Source organism: Rhinolophus sinicus, linkage group LG07 (assembly GCF_036562045.2).
Source record: "Rhinolophus sinicus isolate RSC01 linkage group LG07, ASM3656204v1, whole genome shotgun sequence".
Classification (NCBI taxonomy): domain Eukaryota; kingdom Metazoa; phylum Chordata; class Mammalia; order Chiroptera; family Rhinolophidae; genus Rhinolophus; species Rhinolophus sinicus.
Window position 1 is genome coordinate 91494039 of NC_133757.1, and position 18774 is coordinate 91512812.

The 18774-nt window shown below is 32.9% G+C and overlaps 1 protein-coding gene across 4 annotated transcripts in view; it reads right to left on the reverse strand.

Moving 5' to 3' along the window:
• SPOCK3 (SPARC (osteonectin), cwcv and kazal like domains proteoglycan 3) overlaps positions 1–18774 on the reverse strand; it is a 335282-nt gene that overhangs the window by 206209 nt on the left and 110299 nt on the right. For 3 of the 4 annotated variants that reach the window (XM_074338292.1, XM_074338291.1, XM_019731467.2), the window contains exon 3: positions 2812–2857. The exons of the other annotated variant lie outside the window; for it this stretch is intronic. In XM_074338292.1, the coding sequence (XP_074194393.1) occupies positions 2812–2857 (46 nt within the window). The remainder of the gene's footprint in view (positions 1–2811; positions 2858–18774) is intronic. 4 annotated transcript variants of the gene reach the window in all.

Sequence of the window (18774 nt, forward strand, 5' to 3'; positions counted from 1 at the left end):
TATAGTTAAGCCAGAAGGAAGATATATATGAACAATCAGTTGATTTTTGCTTAGAAGCAAGTTTTCAGGTGCAAATGTCTGTGTGTTTGTGGGTATGCAAATATAGATATATATTATATACATATATATTTATACATACATATATAAATATATATATATATATAATATACATACTTATGTGTGAATGTATGTCCTATTTATGCACATATGCACAGAGGAGTTTTGAGCTAAGAAATTATGTCATTTGTATTATGAAAGATTAATTAACATTCTCATTAGTGCGAATTAATTTCTACATATTTTGTGGAGCATTATATAAAAATGGAAGTAAAAATTATAACGAATACGGTAAAAATGATATAAATATCAACGTAAAAAAATGTAATTCCACGGAATGCTTTTCATCCCTCTTTTCAGGAAATATGCAAAGCATCCAAAGAAAGTGTGAAAAATCAACTTATATTGATGCACTACGGCTGTTAATAAACCAGTGAAAAGTATAATATATTAAAAACTATAAACATTCATTAAAAATCTTCTAAGTTATTTTATATTCAACAGTTCAATCACATTTTGAGACTAGTTAACAGAAGATTCTGTCATCAGAAGGAACAAGAAACATATTAGAAATTAACATATCTCAAGTCTGTTTATCCAAATGGTGCACACTATCTTATTGAGAGCTACGTGGGGAAAAAATAATTTTTCTTGGTGTGATCTACAAAGGAGTTGGTTAATTTCACTCAAAACCAAAAACAAATAGAAAACAAATACATGTAACTCAATCTAATTTTTTTTACCATATATAACTTTCTTACATATGTTTTCCAACTATACATGTTCCATCTATCAAAACCTAGGGTCTGATAGTCTGCAAAATATTTTTCTAAAGTATAGAAACAAATCTACCAGCTCTACTTCTAATGTTTGTTCAAGTAAGTATTTTTTTTGATAGTCTGCAAAATATTTTTCTAAAGTATAGAAACAAATCTACCAGCTCTACTTCTAATGTTTGTTCAAGTAAGTATTTTTTTTTAAAGCATAAACTTTAAAATTTCATTAGTATGCCATTATTTCATTTTAGAGCAATAATGTGAGAGTAACAGTACCATGTAGTAGTTAGGAAATGGGGTTCAGGGTTCAGACTAGACCCAAATCCTGACTCTCCCACTTTGCAGTACTATTATCCTGGGCAGGAGCTTAATCTCCTTTACTGCCTCACCTTTCGCAAATATCTGCCAGGGTTGTTTTAAAGATTAAATAAACATATATATTGAAATCTTAGAATAGTGACTGGATTGAGGGCACTCTTTATAAATATTAGCTATTATCATGTCATGAACTTTTTCTCTGTGTGATAAATATGGTGTTTTTTGACAAGTTAGTAGGTTAAAACTTCTTTGAAAATTAAAGTAAAGCAGTGTTATAGCATATTGGGGTTTGGAAGCCTCCCTATAACAAACTTTTTTATTTTCATGTTTTATTTTTTAGGAAAAGAAAATCTAAGTTTGACACATCAACACACACACACACACAGAAAAAAAAAGCATCTTTATTGTAATTGGATACACCAAGTACGGCAAATGTAAGTGTTAACATCCATTTCATACATAACACCGATTTTTCAAGGTTTATGATTCCATCATAAAAATTCATTTCCCAAGGAAGTTTGCAAATGTATCTTACTCTGAATATCATTATTTTTTCATTGCCTATCTTTTAGTACATTTGGCTTGACTTATTAGTAGCCAAATCAAAATCATTTTTTTAAATTATAAAATGCAGATTCCACAAACACACTAGAAACCAGTGAAATCACATGAAGAAATAAACTGATATGAAAGGGGGCATTGGATGTGAATGACTGTTACAGATTATAGGTTACAGGTTAAGATCAGTGTGGATGACGGCCCTATCTACGTTTCCTTAGGTTGCTTCCCACTCAGAGAGGTTAGCTGGCTGTTGCGGCATTCATTCTACATACTAAGTCCAAAGTCTGGAGACATAGCAAAATACCCAAGGCTTCATTTAATAACATAGTATGTCTTATTCTCAATAGTGATTTCTCTTTTTAAGTGATAGTACTTCATAGATTAATATCTTCTGTAAGGTTACTATAGTCCATGTACAGTAAAAATTTCTTTTGCTTCAAATTTTAAGCGGAAGAGGCTCTGGTTCTAATATTTTACACTTTAGTAAACACATCTTTTTAATTATGTATGTAATTATGATTGCATTGAGTGTGATGTTTTCATTCCCATTGTAGATATGGAAGTACTTCCTTTCCCTTTCATATTTTCTCCTTTGTCTTCGCAAGTAAAGAAACCAAAACTACAAAATGTGTATCCAGAGGCGGAGGTACTCCTAATTATTATAAGACTTTTTCTTTTGGGTCTTACTAAGACTCCAGCCAAATCTAATTACCAGTCAGCTCTGTTTTAAATGAAAGCTTTTATTTAAAAAGAGACACCAAAGCCATTTGTTTTGAAATTTTATACAAACAATTATATTTCCTAGTGAATGCATTTGAATATGTTGGAAAACTGGATGAAGTGACTTGTATCAACTAAGAAAAAGGGGCACAGTACAGTTCAGAAGCCCAAATCAGTAATCTAAAATATGTATCTAAAAATAAGACTCACCCTGACATAATCGTGACACCTAATTAACTTCTTTCTAACTATATTATTCTCAAATGAAAGTCATTATTGCATGAACTTTGCCATTCACCTACGCTCTCCTATTTTGTATGTTTAAATCTAAACAATTAATATCATAGATTTTTATTTTAAAATTATATGAGATTCTTACCCTGATCGAAGGTCTTTCCTGGACTCCAAGTGCGGAAATAATCATCCTAAGGGGGAAAATAATGTGAATTGAGTGTATATGAGTAATTAAAATGTAAAGATTCATACAAAATCAAAAATAAAATATGAAATACAGAAGCTGAATACAAACCTCTACTTCCTGCAATGGCAAGCAGCAAATTATAAAAAAAAACATAAATAAAAAATAAAAAAAAGAACAAGAGAAAAACAATAGTTATCAAAAGGGAACACATTGTTTACATGTTATAGAAATGTCAATAAATGTGTTCATTTTCATTGTGAGTCAATGTTTACGATAATAATTTAACTATTTTTAGTTGCCACTGTATTTCAATATTATGCCATACATTTAGTTGCAATTCAATGTGCAATATAACATGCAGATAACTACCCTAAGTTAATAAGCTATAAAAGTATTGCATCAGTTTCCAAATATACAACTTCATTTTCTACTGGTACAATATTAAATGGAACAATAAATACAGCAGGAAAGGTACCAAATGACTCTGCACTAGCCCACACAGTATACATATACTTTATGCAAATCGGTCACTTGTTAATTGACTATTGTTTGATGACTAAGGAGTTCATCAAAATGCAATTAGAAGCTTGAAAAAAAATGCAAATCTAATTCCATCTTGCTCAAAGTCTGAATCTTTGAAATGGAAAAGAATCAGTGCAATATATTTACTATATAGTTAGTAAATATGAGAACACAAAAGCGGGGCAGTATATACTGAAAAGAATTTAAAAAGAGCAAAGCCAAATTGACTAACTCTATTGGCTATTTACACTCGAAAGGCCTTGCAAAAGTCCCTCATACATATCATCTTTTATGGTAAATAGAACAGATGAATACATTATTCATCTGTTTCATGAATACACTATTTTCACTGCAGTAAGAAAGGGTAGCACGTTGTGGGGAAGCTCCTTGTGAAACATTGCCTAGCTCAATACTCTTAGACTCACAAAGTCAGTCCCCTGGAAAGCCAAGGAACACAGGAAGGAAATCAAAAAAGGCCAAGCAGAGATTCTATGAATCTTCTTCCCAATCTCTTTGCTAACACCCTACAAATGCAGTACATACTTTCATTATGCAAATAAATACGTCTCTAATTATTCAAAAATTTTAAATTGTTATAAAAGCTTTCCCTTATTGTGACTAATCTTCATCATCACCTCACCAACTTCAAATGAAAGAAAGAGAAGGAAAACAAGAAAGCCACAGAAGACACTTCTGTCTGTCTCCTATTTATTTTGAGATAGGGTTATATTAAGAGAGGAGCATGTTAGGGCAATCCACCTTGATAGGTTTTGCAAAATTATCTAGGATTAGATTAAGGGAGGACAATACCACTGGGAAAAAAAATACTGACTGTTTAGTCTCTTTTTTTTTTTTTTCCCAAGGGAATCACATGATGAATTTATTATTATTATTATTATTTTAATTTATTGGGGTGACAATTGTTAGTAAAATTACATAGATTTCAGGTGTACAACTCTGTATTACATCATCTATAAATCCCATTGTGTGTTCACCACCCAGACTTAGGGTTAGATGACGGTAAGGGGGATCAAATATATGGTGATGTTTAGTCTCTTTTTAAAATCTCTTTTTAAAAAATAATTTCAGCATGATAGAATTCTTGAAAAACTGAGTTTTCAAATTAAATTTCTCCACTCAAAATCTGTAAATTTTAGCTGAGGATCATAACACACTCATATAATATATTTTCCTTTTTAGATTGTATTTTCTTACTGTTTGGGGATGATGACTAATTTATTCATTCCAAGCATGGAGAGGGATTGGCGTTTCTCCTGAAGAATAACTAAAAACTAGACAATGAGCACATGAGTGATGGATTTGGAGACAGGCAAACTCGAATTTTAAGGCGGGCTTTACCACTTATTAACTGCGTAACTTTAAAAAGGTGCTTATCTAAATCTCAGAACCTTGTGAATAAAGTTCAAAAATAAAACCTACCTATCTGGTAAGGGTTCTGTGGGAATCAGTTATAAAAAATATAAAATACCAGCAAAATATCTGTCACAAAGGAGCCAGGTTCACCTCTGTCAATATGTTTGGACAAAATCACCATTGGACAAATTGTCATCACTGCTGACAAAGTCCTTTAGGTTTTTTATAGAAAGCCATAGACTCCTCATAACATTGGTGGAAGTGATGTCCAAACAGCACTCCCCCCGAACCAAATGTCAAATATTCGATGCAGAGAATTTTTCAAAATCCTACATTTATTATTATAATAGTTAATGCAACAAGTATTTCTGCTATCACCCTGGACTATTCTGAAATGGTACAGCTACCAGTGACATCACTCAAGAAAATGTGGGTAAGTTTTTATTTCAATAGTGACCCCATCCACATAACAAATCTGGAAGGTGGAATAAGTGTGGAACTAATTGATAGGAGTGATGCCGGATACTATGTAAGCAACACTTTTGATAGAACACATACGCGTCACATCTGAAATACTCAACATCTTGACAGATTAGCAGGAATCTCTCTCTCTCTCTCTCTCTCTCTCTCTCTGTGTGTGTGTGTGTGTGTGTGTGTATTATGGTAAAAATCTGACCTCAACCACTTTTAATGTAGCTTCCTTCAGCATAACATGATCATGTTGGGTTAGTTTGGGACCATAGTTATATAAAAATTTATAAGCATAATATAAACATAAGCCAGGTTTTTTTGGTAATATCAAGGGCATTCTCAAAGTCTACACCCATTGTGGGGATCTGATAGAGTATGAAAAAAAAAAATAGTTAGCCTATCAGCTATTTTTAGCTATTTTTCTTTGTTTTCTCACATCACTACACTTTCTTATTTTATTTCCTTCTGAAAATGGTTTCACCTCATTAAATCTTAGGAATTATGCCAGGATGGGAAATAAAAGTATTTCCACATAAGTGTTCATTCAGGCGCAATTTCTTTTGTCTCAGAAAGCTTTATGTGGATATTGGTTGTTCTCAGGCTTTAATTTTGATCCAAAATAAGCTAACCAGGGATTTAAAAAACAACTGCAAAAGAAAAAAGAAAAGAAAAATGCCCCCAGTTGGAGAAATGCAGGTTCAGATGAATGAAACTAAGCCTGAGTGCTCCAACGGGCAAAGTTGAATTCTTGTCACTTATGTTCCAAAGCTTACACCAGTAAATTGCAGCAGCAACAAGAATTTAGCATTATGCCTTTTTGCCAGTTTCCCTTTATTTAAAGAAATTATACTTGTTAATTTTTAAAAAGTAATCCGCACAAGATAATTTTATGTATGCTACTGTTTAAACTTTTTCCTTGTGGTTTTAATGCTCTATTTTTCCTAAATTAAATAAAATCCATACATAATGTAGTGCACAGTTTCTCAACCTTGTCATTACTGATATTTGGGCCAGGTAATTCTTTGTTATACTGGGGGAGTGGGGCTGTCCTGTTCATTGCAAGCTGTTCAGCAATATCCATGTCCCCCAACCCATGAGATGCCAGTAGTAACCTCCCTCAAGGTGTGACAAACAGAAACATCACCAAATATTGCCCACTGTCTCTTCAGGGGAAAAAACTCACCTATTTGAGGACTTACGATACAGAGTTATTGGGAAATACAAAAAGAAGAATAAATCAAAATACCCTACAATAATGGGTTGCTAACAATAACTGATTTTTCTTCACAGGTGGTTTATTATATTGCAATAACATTATACTTTTAGTTTTATATCCAGCTTTATTTGTAATATTAAGAGCATTTCACAATTGTATTAATATGGTTTGTCAAAATATTTAGTGGCTATCTAATATCATTCTGTGTAGATTTACCATCATTTAGTTATCCCTTCATGTGTCTGCTTTCATACTGTTTATATTTTGCTATAAGTAACTCATACATAAATGTGTAAGTATATATATATATATATATATATATTTTTTTTTTAATAAATACAGAATATAAGTTTAGGAAAGTGATCACTGGGAACAAACACTGTGCCCAGGTAGAGAAACTAGTTTCCTGTGACAAAGCTGATTATAACTAGGCTTTGTCCAGACAAAGCAGATAGGTAGGACAAGTTATCCAAAGATCAACTGTTTGGCGCATGCATTCATTGTTACACCTGTACTAATAAATTCTGCCGTTGCCTGAAGGAATAATATGGAACAGCAAACTAGGTCAAGGATTACTTAAGCATCCTCATAGATTTTGATATGTCATCAACTGGGAATAGGAGTCTTGACACCCAAGAACTCCACAATGCCTAGAAATGAACATAAAAAGGCTAATGCGTAGGCATTATGTTAGCTATTAGTAAGCCATTCAGCCTGTCCAATGGCTATGAAGAGATGTATACGCAATAAAACCTTACCAAAATACATATTTGAAAAGATATTGCTAGCTAAGCAGGTCGCTTTTAAATAACAATGAATAAAGATACTATTGACGCCTACTGAACACAATTTTGTCCTATATTCCCCTAAGCACTCTGTAATTTATATTACACAACTACTATAAAGTATTTTTAAGCTGAAGAAAAAGTATTCCACAATTATCAAATGAGACGCAAAAGATTATATTTTTGGAGACACATAGCAAAAATAAAATGAGTATTAAGGTGATGATTATCAATGGTGGATATTTCTGATACAGCATACCAATATCCTAAAAATATGGCAGTCCAGTTCTAGGTGGGGTATGTAATTTTATGACCAATCTATATTAAAATAGTTTAAGTGACAATATTTCCACAGTACTTCTCTTCTTTATCTGAAATCTGATATTAGAATATCTGGAATTTCATACAAGATCTTTGTATGTAGTCACTCATTTAGAATACACACACAAACATGCACACACACATTATATATATTCATGTACATACGCTGAAATATATTTCAATAGATGTGTGTATTACAGAGATACATTTAATTAGTGTCTATAACATTTAAATGATATTTAAATATTTTAGTCATATGAGACACCTCACAAGTCAGATATATTTTAATTAATAATAGCTTTGCAAAGAAAAACTCTACGTGGTATGGAGTTGATAAGATTTTAAAATTTTGCAGAACTACCTTACATATGACTATGGAAACCTAGAAACCTTACTCCCACAAACAAACTAAATAAATTAATATATATTCAGCTATGGTATTGCCAACTATATGTACTAACACTTTATAATTACAGTAAGTGGCTTTGCAATGAATTCTCCAATAAAGTTATGACATCAGTTTCACACTATACTTAATAAGAAGAAAGCCCCTCATAGCAGTTCTCTCTTAGTCTTCCTTATAATTGACAGAATCCCACTTGATATTATATGTTTTATTCTAAGGCGTTTATAACCATATTTTATTATAAGTACTTACAAATTGTATTTCATTACTGATATATTATTTAAAACATGAGTTTTAACTTTTTCTGAAAATGGATACCTCCAAAAGCAAGTGCTTTATCAGTGATACCATTTATATAATTACGTTTTAAATTTTGAATAAATTATGATAAAAAATAAAAATTTGGGGAAAAAATGCCAGAAATTATAATTAAGATGATTTAAACATAAACTTATCTTGGTATACATTTTCAAATGCTAGCTTAATAATTTTAATTAATGAGTTAGAAATAAAACAACAAAAAAATAAAAAGGAAGATATAACAGGACATCAGGCTAAGAGTAAAGTTTCTGAGCAAAGAAACTCTAGGTTATTAAAATAATCTACCACTTTTATTTTATCTACCACTTACTCTGATATTTCAACTGGCCTTAATCTACCACTTACTCTGATATTTCAACTGGCCTTAATCTACCACTTACTCTGATATTTCAACTGGCCTTAAGATTTCTTTTATGGAAATTGAAATTAGTTATAATGTCCTTAAGTTGTGAAAAGAATAAATTAGATAACATGTGTAAAGTATTACTATAGTTTCTAGTTCACAGTAGACACTTAAAAATTGGTTCCTATTTTTATTATAGCCAGGAAAACATTCTAGTGATTGTCACCTCTCCCTATAATGTTATAAATGAATATCTTTCTTAACTTGTTATATGAAAATAGAATTGTTGAATAAACAATTATATGCTAGAAGGAAGATTATTAACACATGAAATAACCACTGGGAAAGCAACCTTTTAGCATCTTATTTTGGACTCTCACTTCTGAAGCCAAATGTACATAAAGTATGACCTATTTACCTTCCAATGATATATCAGAGACTTAGGACTTTTTTTTTTCTCAATTATTCCAATAAGTATTTGTTGTGCTTTAAATAGAATGCTTAGGAAAAAGAAAATTGAGCGATACATGGCCTGTGATTTGAAGGAGCTCAGAATCTAATGTGAAAGCCAGAAACACTCCATAATGGATGATTTGAAGATAAATCTATGCAGAGTATGATGGGAGCAAAGAAAGCGAGCAAATAAATCTGTAATAGTATATGTGAGGGAAGGCAACTAGTAAGACTCTTCTTATAGGATATAGAAACCCAGAAAGTTAATTTTCCAAGGTCTTTGAGATATTATCTAGTCTTCCCTAACTTTAGAGATAAAGAATCTAAAGTTCCTGTACTACAGGAGTAGATAATCTCCCCAGATAGCCTCCATCAATTGCTTTCCTCACTATAAATTGATCCTGCTACTCATAGCAATAGATGAATTCTCATCCTCTTCCCTTTGGAAACAGTCTGGCTTTCATGATTTGCTTGACCAATAGAATATGGCAGAGTGGATATCAGGAAGGTGTAAGGCTAGTTCATAAGAAGCCTTTCGTGTAGCCACTATGAGAGAACCCATGATACATGGAGAAGCCACTGGTCTATATCCTCTGCTGAGTTCCCAGATGGCATCTAAAATCATTGCCAGTCATGTAAGAGAGCCATTTTGAACTTTCAAATGACTTCAAACCCAGCACCCATTTTACTGCAATCTCCTTTTAGATACTCAAAGTGATAAATACAGAACTGATCACGGTGAGAGCACAGAACTATGAGCAATAATAATAAACTGTGATTTTAAGCTACCAAGTTTTGGGCTGATTTGTTACAGAGAAATGAATAGCTGAAAAGTCCCCAAGTTATACAATTACTCAATTGTAAATATGAAAAATGCATGTGTGCGCACACACACACACACACACACACACACACAAACTTCCATATCTTGTCTAGTCTGTCTTTCATAACAGCATGTCTTTGGATACACAGATACAGAACCTCCAAACTGCCCTTTGTTTGCAGGATTTAATCTGTGATCCATCGGGTAAATCCTTACAATGTCAGTCCTACTGAGTATGTGATGCTGAAAGATGGCTTTAGCCTTAAACCATGGCTCCTTGACCTTGAAGAGGACTCTCAGAGCAAATCCTGAGGAGTCATCAGTATCTTCTCTGTATATGGATGTCAATCTGCACTCTAATCATTCTTCTCTGGGATTCTCCTTCTTATCTATCGATGACGTTTTCTCTTCCTGGACTTTTCATTCACCCCTACTTTCCACCAATTACCCTGCACCTAAACCTACTTACTTGATTTGCCAACCTTGACTGACTGTTCTCTAATTCTTGCTTCCAAACAATCTCCACAAGCCAGGAAGAGACAAAATGTTTCTGGTCTCAAATTTCACCCAAGTAGGACAGTCACAAATGCATCCAGAATCAGGGAGAGTGTTTTTGGCTCCTAATACTCTTCAGGAAAGGAGAAATTGGGCCATTGAAAGATCATACTTATTCCCAAGAAGTAAGTCAATCAGCAAAAATGTTAGTGTTTGGGGAAATAAAAAGACAGGCAGACACCTGATTTTAAAGCCACAACAGTTGTATTTTTTATTCAAATCTCCAGAATCATGGCAAAGATAAGTATAAGCTATTTCTCCATTTACTGACAAAAACTTTGTTATTTGTTTTGTAAGTATACAGAAATAAAAAAATAATGTGATGAAGACTATGTGAATCCATGTTAAAGGGTGGGAGGGTAACTTCCTAGGATTTCTGTATTTTGTGATTATGTCTCCAAACCTTCTCACACAAAAATTAATTGTTTGCTTACTGTGTTTCAATAGCTCTTTCAGCTACTTCTATCAGCTAAAAATTAGCAGCAGAAATAATGTTGAAATACGCTATATATTATGAGTCTCATATTACATATCTTATCACGGGAAGAATGGCTGGTATCATCATTAAGCCAGTAATTTTCACAAAAGTGGAAACTCTCCTGTATAGAAAAATTTAACATATGATTTAATCATAAGATAAAGCAAGCATTATCTGGGTGTAAAGGAATTATCTATATTAAGAAAAAACTATCTCTTTCAAGCCCCCAAGTGTCACATTTATTCCCCAAGTGGCACTCATTTTTTCCATGTGATGTCCTAGGACCCTGAAAGAATGCATTTATAATACTTTGGTGGGACCTTTATTTTTTTAAGAGCATTTCATGTCCCTGATTCACCACAAATTAGACACATAGATAAAATAACTGGTGCAAAAAGGATAGTGCCATTGGGATAATCCCTCGATTGTCTCTGAAAATCTCTGCAAACAGAGGTTCAAATGGCTCTGAAAATATATGGAACGTGTACTGGTTACTTTTACAATGATACATGATTCATTCATAGGAGTGGGAAAGGCACAAAATACCTTGCCCTAATAAAATAAGGACATAAATACTGGGAATCTTCACTGTAACTATAAGAAGGGAAAAAAATCGTGGCTTGAAGGTCCTGCTCACCTGCACTGTACCAGGAACTGTACTAAACTCTTTCCTCTCAGCATTTATAAGAGGTAAGTGCTTTAAATATCACTCCTATGTTACACACGAGGAAAATGAAACAGAGAGATATTAAGCAATCTCTTAAAAAGGAACTAAAGTTAGAAGTACAGGTGGGACATGAACCCCATAAGTGGCAAAGAGTCTGCATGCTTAAACATTCCACTCGACCACAGATCAGCATCCATGATCCACGGGCCAGTTCCACCACCTGTATTTCTACATTAAGTTTTGTTGGAACACAGCCACACTAATTCTTTCAGATACTGTTTATGTCTGTTTGGCATTTACCACAGCAGAATGGAGTAGTTATGACTGAGACCATAGGCCTGCGAAACATGAAGGCCTGCAATGCTGGTAATCCACTGCAAAAGACCACGTGCTATTATCTTATACTATACTACCCTCAAAAAGAATGCACACAAAAAGAGGAGAAGAAGGAAGAAAAGAAGGAGGAGAAAGAAGAGAAGGAGGAGAAGGAAAGGAGAAAGAGAAGTAGAAGGAAAAAACAACATTTAATGGGATTCCTCTCTATTTCCACGTAAGAAAACATATTTTTTTAGAGGGGAAAAAAGGTGTTGTAGATAGTTAATGATCTGAATCTGTGTGATTCATTTCTAAATCTTAAGACTTATAAATTTCCAGATATTCATTTTCCCTTTCTGACAATAAATATATCATCTAGCTGGGGTATAATATACAGATGAGCCTATTATATTTTCAGCACCGGAAATCAACATGAATAATCTGAAACCAAGGAAAAATATGAGCCTAAAAATTTTTGTGATATATTACCCCAAAAAGTGCTTCTAATCCTAGAACACTTTTCAGATTAGTAAATTGAAATTTTAGTTACTGTTTAGTTATTGGTGCAAAAAAGCAGTATGAATATATCCATGTTTATTTCATATATTCTTTTGGTATTTATAACATCATTTTCTTAGTGTTCATAATCCACACATTTTAAAAACTCTATGAAGCTAATTATTGAATATTGTTCAAATATAAGTATATTTATGTCAAATGTAAATTTTAAAAAACTGTATATTATATAATGTTAAAAACATGTTACCAGTCTGATATAAATCTAGCATGTACAGACAATGAAAATATAGTAATATAAAAATATATTATAGCTATTCAAAAATATAGCCATTCAAAATATGAACTAAATGCTGTGTAAAACAGAGAAAATTTAATCATCATAAATGAAAGCAAACTGATATTTATCTTTTTTAGAATGTGCTTCCTTAAGAGACAGGGTGTGATACTTGTTTCATTATTGAATCAATGTGTAGTACAAGTGTTTTTTTCTTTTCCTCCAGCATCAAAAATAAGCCTTTTCAGATTTTATACTGATTGGATAGTTGGGAAGAATGTTTATAAGCAAATACCAATTACTTCCAACTGGATCCTTTTTCATGATTAATATCTGTGAATACCTTTTATGAACATATCTATTTGTAGATACAAATTGAAAGCTGTTTTGCTCACGATGAACTTTCATTTTTGCTTTTAAGACAATTTTCGATTTGTTTCCATTGTTATCATTTGATTTCATTATGTATAAATTGAAATTCCAATGCACTGTTGCTATTATCTATATAGTGTTACATTCATAGTCACTGATTTCTAAAAAAAAATCTTTAAACTAAAGTATGATTTATTCTTGCCCGCAAAATTTTGCTTTGTGACTAGTACCTTCTCTTTAATCTTCAGCATTAGCAATAGAAGAGTTTTTAAAAGAACAATCCTTCACTCAATTCAAAAATTCATCTTGAAGTTCGTCCCAATATTTAAGTTTTGTATCTCAAATTCCTTGAAACACTGAAATAATATTACCTACAAATCACCAACACAGTAGTTTTAAAAAATAGCCCAACATACCAAAAAGCCAAAATTGAGAGTTATAATGGGTAGTAAAATATTATATGGAGGATAGTGGCTAAAAAATAGTCCCCAGGAATCTACTTGATTTTCTGTGCACCGGTAGTAGATGAGGTACCCTACTCTCTTTTTTAGGACGGGTGCATTAGTTGTCCATGGTTCCATACTAAATTGGGCCGAAATTTAGTGGCTTAGAACAACACTTATCTTACAGTGTCCGAAAGTCAATTCTGGCCATGGCTAAGATGAGTGCCAGGGCCAGAGTCTCCCACAGGCTGCCATCAAGGTGCCATCCGGGCTGCATCCCCTTCTGAAGGCTTGATCAAGGAAGGACCATCTCCCAATCTTTCATTTATGTTTTTGGCAAGATTTTGCTCCTTGCTGACTTTTGGACTCAGGGTTTCAGTTCCTCACTAGCTCTGTTTCAGTTTCTTGCCACCTGGGCCTCCATACAGGGCAGCTCACAGCATGGCTGTCATTATTAGTATAAGACCTCCAACAGAGAGTGAGAGAGGATGTATAATGTAGAATACAGTCTTTGTAAAGCTAATTTCAGAATGGTATCCCATAACTATTGCATTTTTTAATTTGTTAGAAGTGAGTCACTACCTAGATCCTACCCAAATTCAAGCACAAAGGCAGGATGTGGTGATTATCCGGGGTCCCTCCTACAGATTTACTACCTCTAGGGCGTGCTGGAAACTCCTTTCCTCATTTGACACCAGAATACTTCATGGTTTCTATTGTCAAGAGTTTCAAGAAAAGGAATTTCAAATTTCACCCATTTCTTTAATTTCAGGATTCAGTTAACTTCACTGTGTATGTCTATAATATGCAGCAGTGCTCCAAAACCTATTTGTAGTGAAGAATCAGTTTTATTTTTTCCAACCATTGTAGAACAAACCTTGTTTAAAGGCAATAAAATAAATTATTTAAAAATAAAATAAAAATAGGCATTAAAATTCAAACTTAAATTCATTACTATCAGAGTTAGTCAATGTAATGTTTTTTTCCTGTCAAATTGCTATGAAATTTTTTTCAACGCCTACTCTCAATTGCTGTACCTATCCCCATACAGATTGCGGATCAGCACCATTCTGTGGACCATATTTGGAGCAATAATGACTGTCACGATAGAGATGCAGTGAGAGATGTGTTCCCCAAACTTAACCTAAGTTTGCAAGGTTTTCTGATAAAATAATATGAGTCCAATGAATAATAAAACATCCCATCTCCAAAAGAGCGAGGATATTTTAACTAACTCATAGTTGGAAAAATTACATTAAAATAATATTTACCTTATGATGTAGAAGTGAGATAAAAATCAGTAACAATATTTTGCTTCTAATTTACATGTGATTTAAGACACATATCAATTCGCTCTCCCCTTAGTCTAAAATCATCAAAAAGTAAGCAGCTTCAATAAATGTAGCCATGGGATGTAAATGTATTTATACATTTTAAAATTTACATAAAAATGAATCACAATAAATATTTACAACATAAGTAATCTTACATTTACCCAAAACTGTGCATTTTGCAGCTTTAATTATAATAAACTACAGACAATAGAAAACTTTAACCCTTAAACTATACACAATAGAAACCGATATAAAAACTTTAATCCGTATGCTTGATAATAGCCTCTTTCACAATAAGACACTAATGAATGAACAAATGTTTAAAACAGTATAACCTGTTTATTTTTTTAGGTGTTAATTAATTTGGCTTATGTTCCACTGTAAGACTTTATTTTTTGCCTTACACAATATAATCACCAAAATGTGTAATTATGAAGACAGAAAACTGACTTCAGATGCTAGCAACCTAAAATTAGAAACATTTTAAAATTTGTTTAGTCCATTTAATAATTTGCTTGCTATTTTTACATCCTTTTTAGAAAGATACTAATAAAAATAAATTCGCCATTTATATCAAGTTCACACCCGAGATTGAAGTTAAAATCTGACACTTATGTATAAAAGAATTCATGTAATTGAGCTGATATTTTGAAAATTGTGTTAAAACATATCAATAAAAATCAAAAGAAAAAAGTTGTATGGTTGAAACTCACCCATTTTATTTTATATTAAGCAAGGCAATAAATAACACATGTACCATATATAACATAACATGATATTCCTCCAGTATTTATGATTTGAAAAGATCAATTTTGAAAGAATAATTGTTCTTAAGTATATATGCACATGTTTTTGTGTACACGCACACATACACACTCTCTCTCTCTCTCTCCAGTTCTTCAGATTTGCAAATAATTCAGCATTCCCTATTTTTCACTACTGTTATCTCATCCTTATAAAAAGACAAAAAGCTATACCTCAAATAAAGAGTACAGAATTGAAATTCATAAGGAAATGAACAAGATGTTCTTATCTAATTGAATCTTGTAGCTCAAATTACCAGAACATTTTTAAGAGAACAAGATTCCCTTTAGAATAATCTGGTGTAAAGCATAACATCTATATTACATGTGTTTTATGTTGAAAAAAGAAAGTAGTTTCACACTAGTTTATGGAACATAGAAATTATGCTTCTTTTTTCTTTTTTCTGAATATACAAAAACAAAAAAACAAAAAAACACGATTTTTAAAAATGTGACTCAATGCTCATGTTCAACATATAATATCTGGTTTTAGTGGTGTCCCATGCTCATTTGTACTTTAATGATGCCATAAGTTAAGGAACTTCTGACTATTATGGAAGAAAAGATTAATATTAGTAATCATTACAATATAGTTCATATATTTGGTTTCATTTTTTTAATTGCACTTATTTATTGTAGGTGAGTCCATTTATAAGTGGAAGGAAGGAAGGAAGGAAGGAAGGGAGGGAGGGAGGGAGGGAGGGAGGGAGGAAGGGAGGAAGGAAAGGAGGGAGGGAAGGAGAGAGGTGGGTCTTTAACAAGTGTTCATTTGACACCTTTTATGTGCAGGTATCATAGGCTCTGGCCACTAGAAGATAAAAATATATTAACATATCTCTGTTGTCATGTATTTTACTGTTTGTAAAAAGATAATTATGATAGCAACATAATGTAGTCACGTACAAAGTGTAAAATCCACATTAGCCTCATGTGATCAGAGACAGAGTACACACCATAAGGGCTATAGCATGAAAATATACAAGCACTGATGTTTCACGTAAAAGCACTAACAAATAAAAAGTCATGTAGACACAAGAAAGCACAGAGAAGTCTGAAAACTACAAGTAATTCAGCATATGGGATCATAATGTAAGCGTGATCTATGTGGGCCAGATCACTGGGTCATCACTGTGTGTGTGTGTGTGTGTGTGTGTGTGTGTGTGTGTGTAGGATCAGGTATGCTGGGAAGGAATGGGGATGGGGTGGGTGGTATAGTGGCAGGCAAGGTGGCTAGGCAGAGACAGATAGGCAAGCTCATCCTAACCAGATTTGCGGCTGCAAGATACATTCTTTCCTTTACTTCCAGATTCAAAGTCAGTCCTAATGCTTTAAGGTTGCCATATGGCTTCTAGAAAAATAAAGATGTTGGTACTCGTATATTTGCATGATCATTTAATATCTACACAGAGTCCAGAATTATGGACTAATATCAATAATAACTGTACCCTCTAATGTAGTACTTGCTGTATACCAGTCATTTTTTAAAATATCATAATCACCCTGTAATAAGTTACCATTCTTCACCTCAACGTACAGATAAGGGAAGGTTCTGTGACAAGGTCTCATGTCCAGGGACTACTAGACACAAGACCCAAACCTAATCCACCTGCTTCTGCAGTCCATTATCTTAATCATTTTTATTATGCTTCAATTTCCTAATTTTTAATTGTATTAGTCAATTTCCAAGGCAAGTGGCACTCTTATTATGCAAACAATTTAGGAAACCCAACCTAAATTATTTTTGCACATTGATTTATTTAGCAAATACTTAGATTTTAACTGTTATGTTTCAGTTCTAAACAAGAAAATAAACTCAGTGAATAAAAGTCTCCCTGCCTTCTAGGAGCATAAAGTCTGACGCTGGGTTAAGTCACAATACAATTCTATATAATATTTATGGGTAATAGAGAGGTTCTACAATCATTGGGAATATTTTTGTTTTTCTAAATTTATTCTATTTTTATATTTACATTTTATTCTTTGCTTCTCCAAATGGCACTGGGGCAGATGAAAAAAAAAAAAATCTACCCTAGCAGTTACAAGAGTATATGTGCAAAAATCTTAGACACAAGCTCAAAAACATTGTCAAATATAAAAATGAAACTTCTGTGAATGTCTGAAGTACATCTTACAACACAGAACTATACCTTATTGCTTTCTTCCACAAAACATGCTAGTTTTCAAAAATTTCAAAACTATTAATAACCTTTCAAAGCTTACCACAAATATTGTTCTGTCAGTATCCATTCATGGGGAACAAACTATATCCCTTGATAGAATCTAATTTATGCTCCTCACTGTGTTTTCTTTGAGCATTCCTGGATTTAATTATCTGGAATAAACTGTTCCTCCTGACAAGAAATACTGTTTCTTGGTTGCATTCCACATCTATAGAAATTCAGAAGCAAGAGCCAATAAAAAGGGAGGGGGGGCGGGGAGAATCTTTATAGACTAAACAAACCAAGAAAACAAATGTCCAAGGCACATGTGAAAAGAGCCATTTCCTTTGTTTTAATCAGTGATTAGATGCCAAGAATGCACAAGAAAAAAACAACAAAGAAAAAACAAATGAAATAGCCAATTTCTGTGTGAATGTGTGATTAATATTGCCAGTCAATTGAATCTTGTAAGCAGTTCAGAATGTTGTTAATTACAATCCAGGAGAAAGTAAATTCAGTATAAAATACTTTTACGCAAAAGTAAAAGACATTTTGTGGTGTTGGCAACTGTATTTTGTTTGAGCAGTGCTGAGCTACTTCATATAGTAGCGTAGTTGTTTATGGACTCAGTGGTATGATATTTAAAACATAGTCCAATGTAGGTATTAAATTGGATCAGAACGGTGGTTACCAGTTACAGGGTAGGAGGCCATATGTGCTCTAAAGATAAAAGGATTAGACAGTTGAAAAAGCAGGGAGTAGAGTTAAAAATCCCTGTAATGAAGAATGCAAGAGAACCTGTTATCTAAAGGGAGGAAGTAATCCTTCACCAGGGGTCTTTCAAAGTGCACAGATGGCAAATTCTCCTTTTACAAATGTTCTCCACTCCATTTTTCAAACCTGGCTATTAGTCATGGTTTTCACGCTTAGATATAACTATATCCAACAGTCCACTTCCTACTCTTTA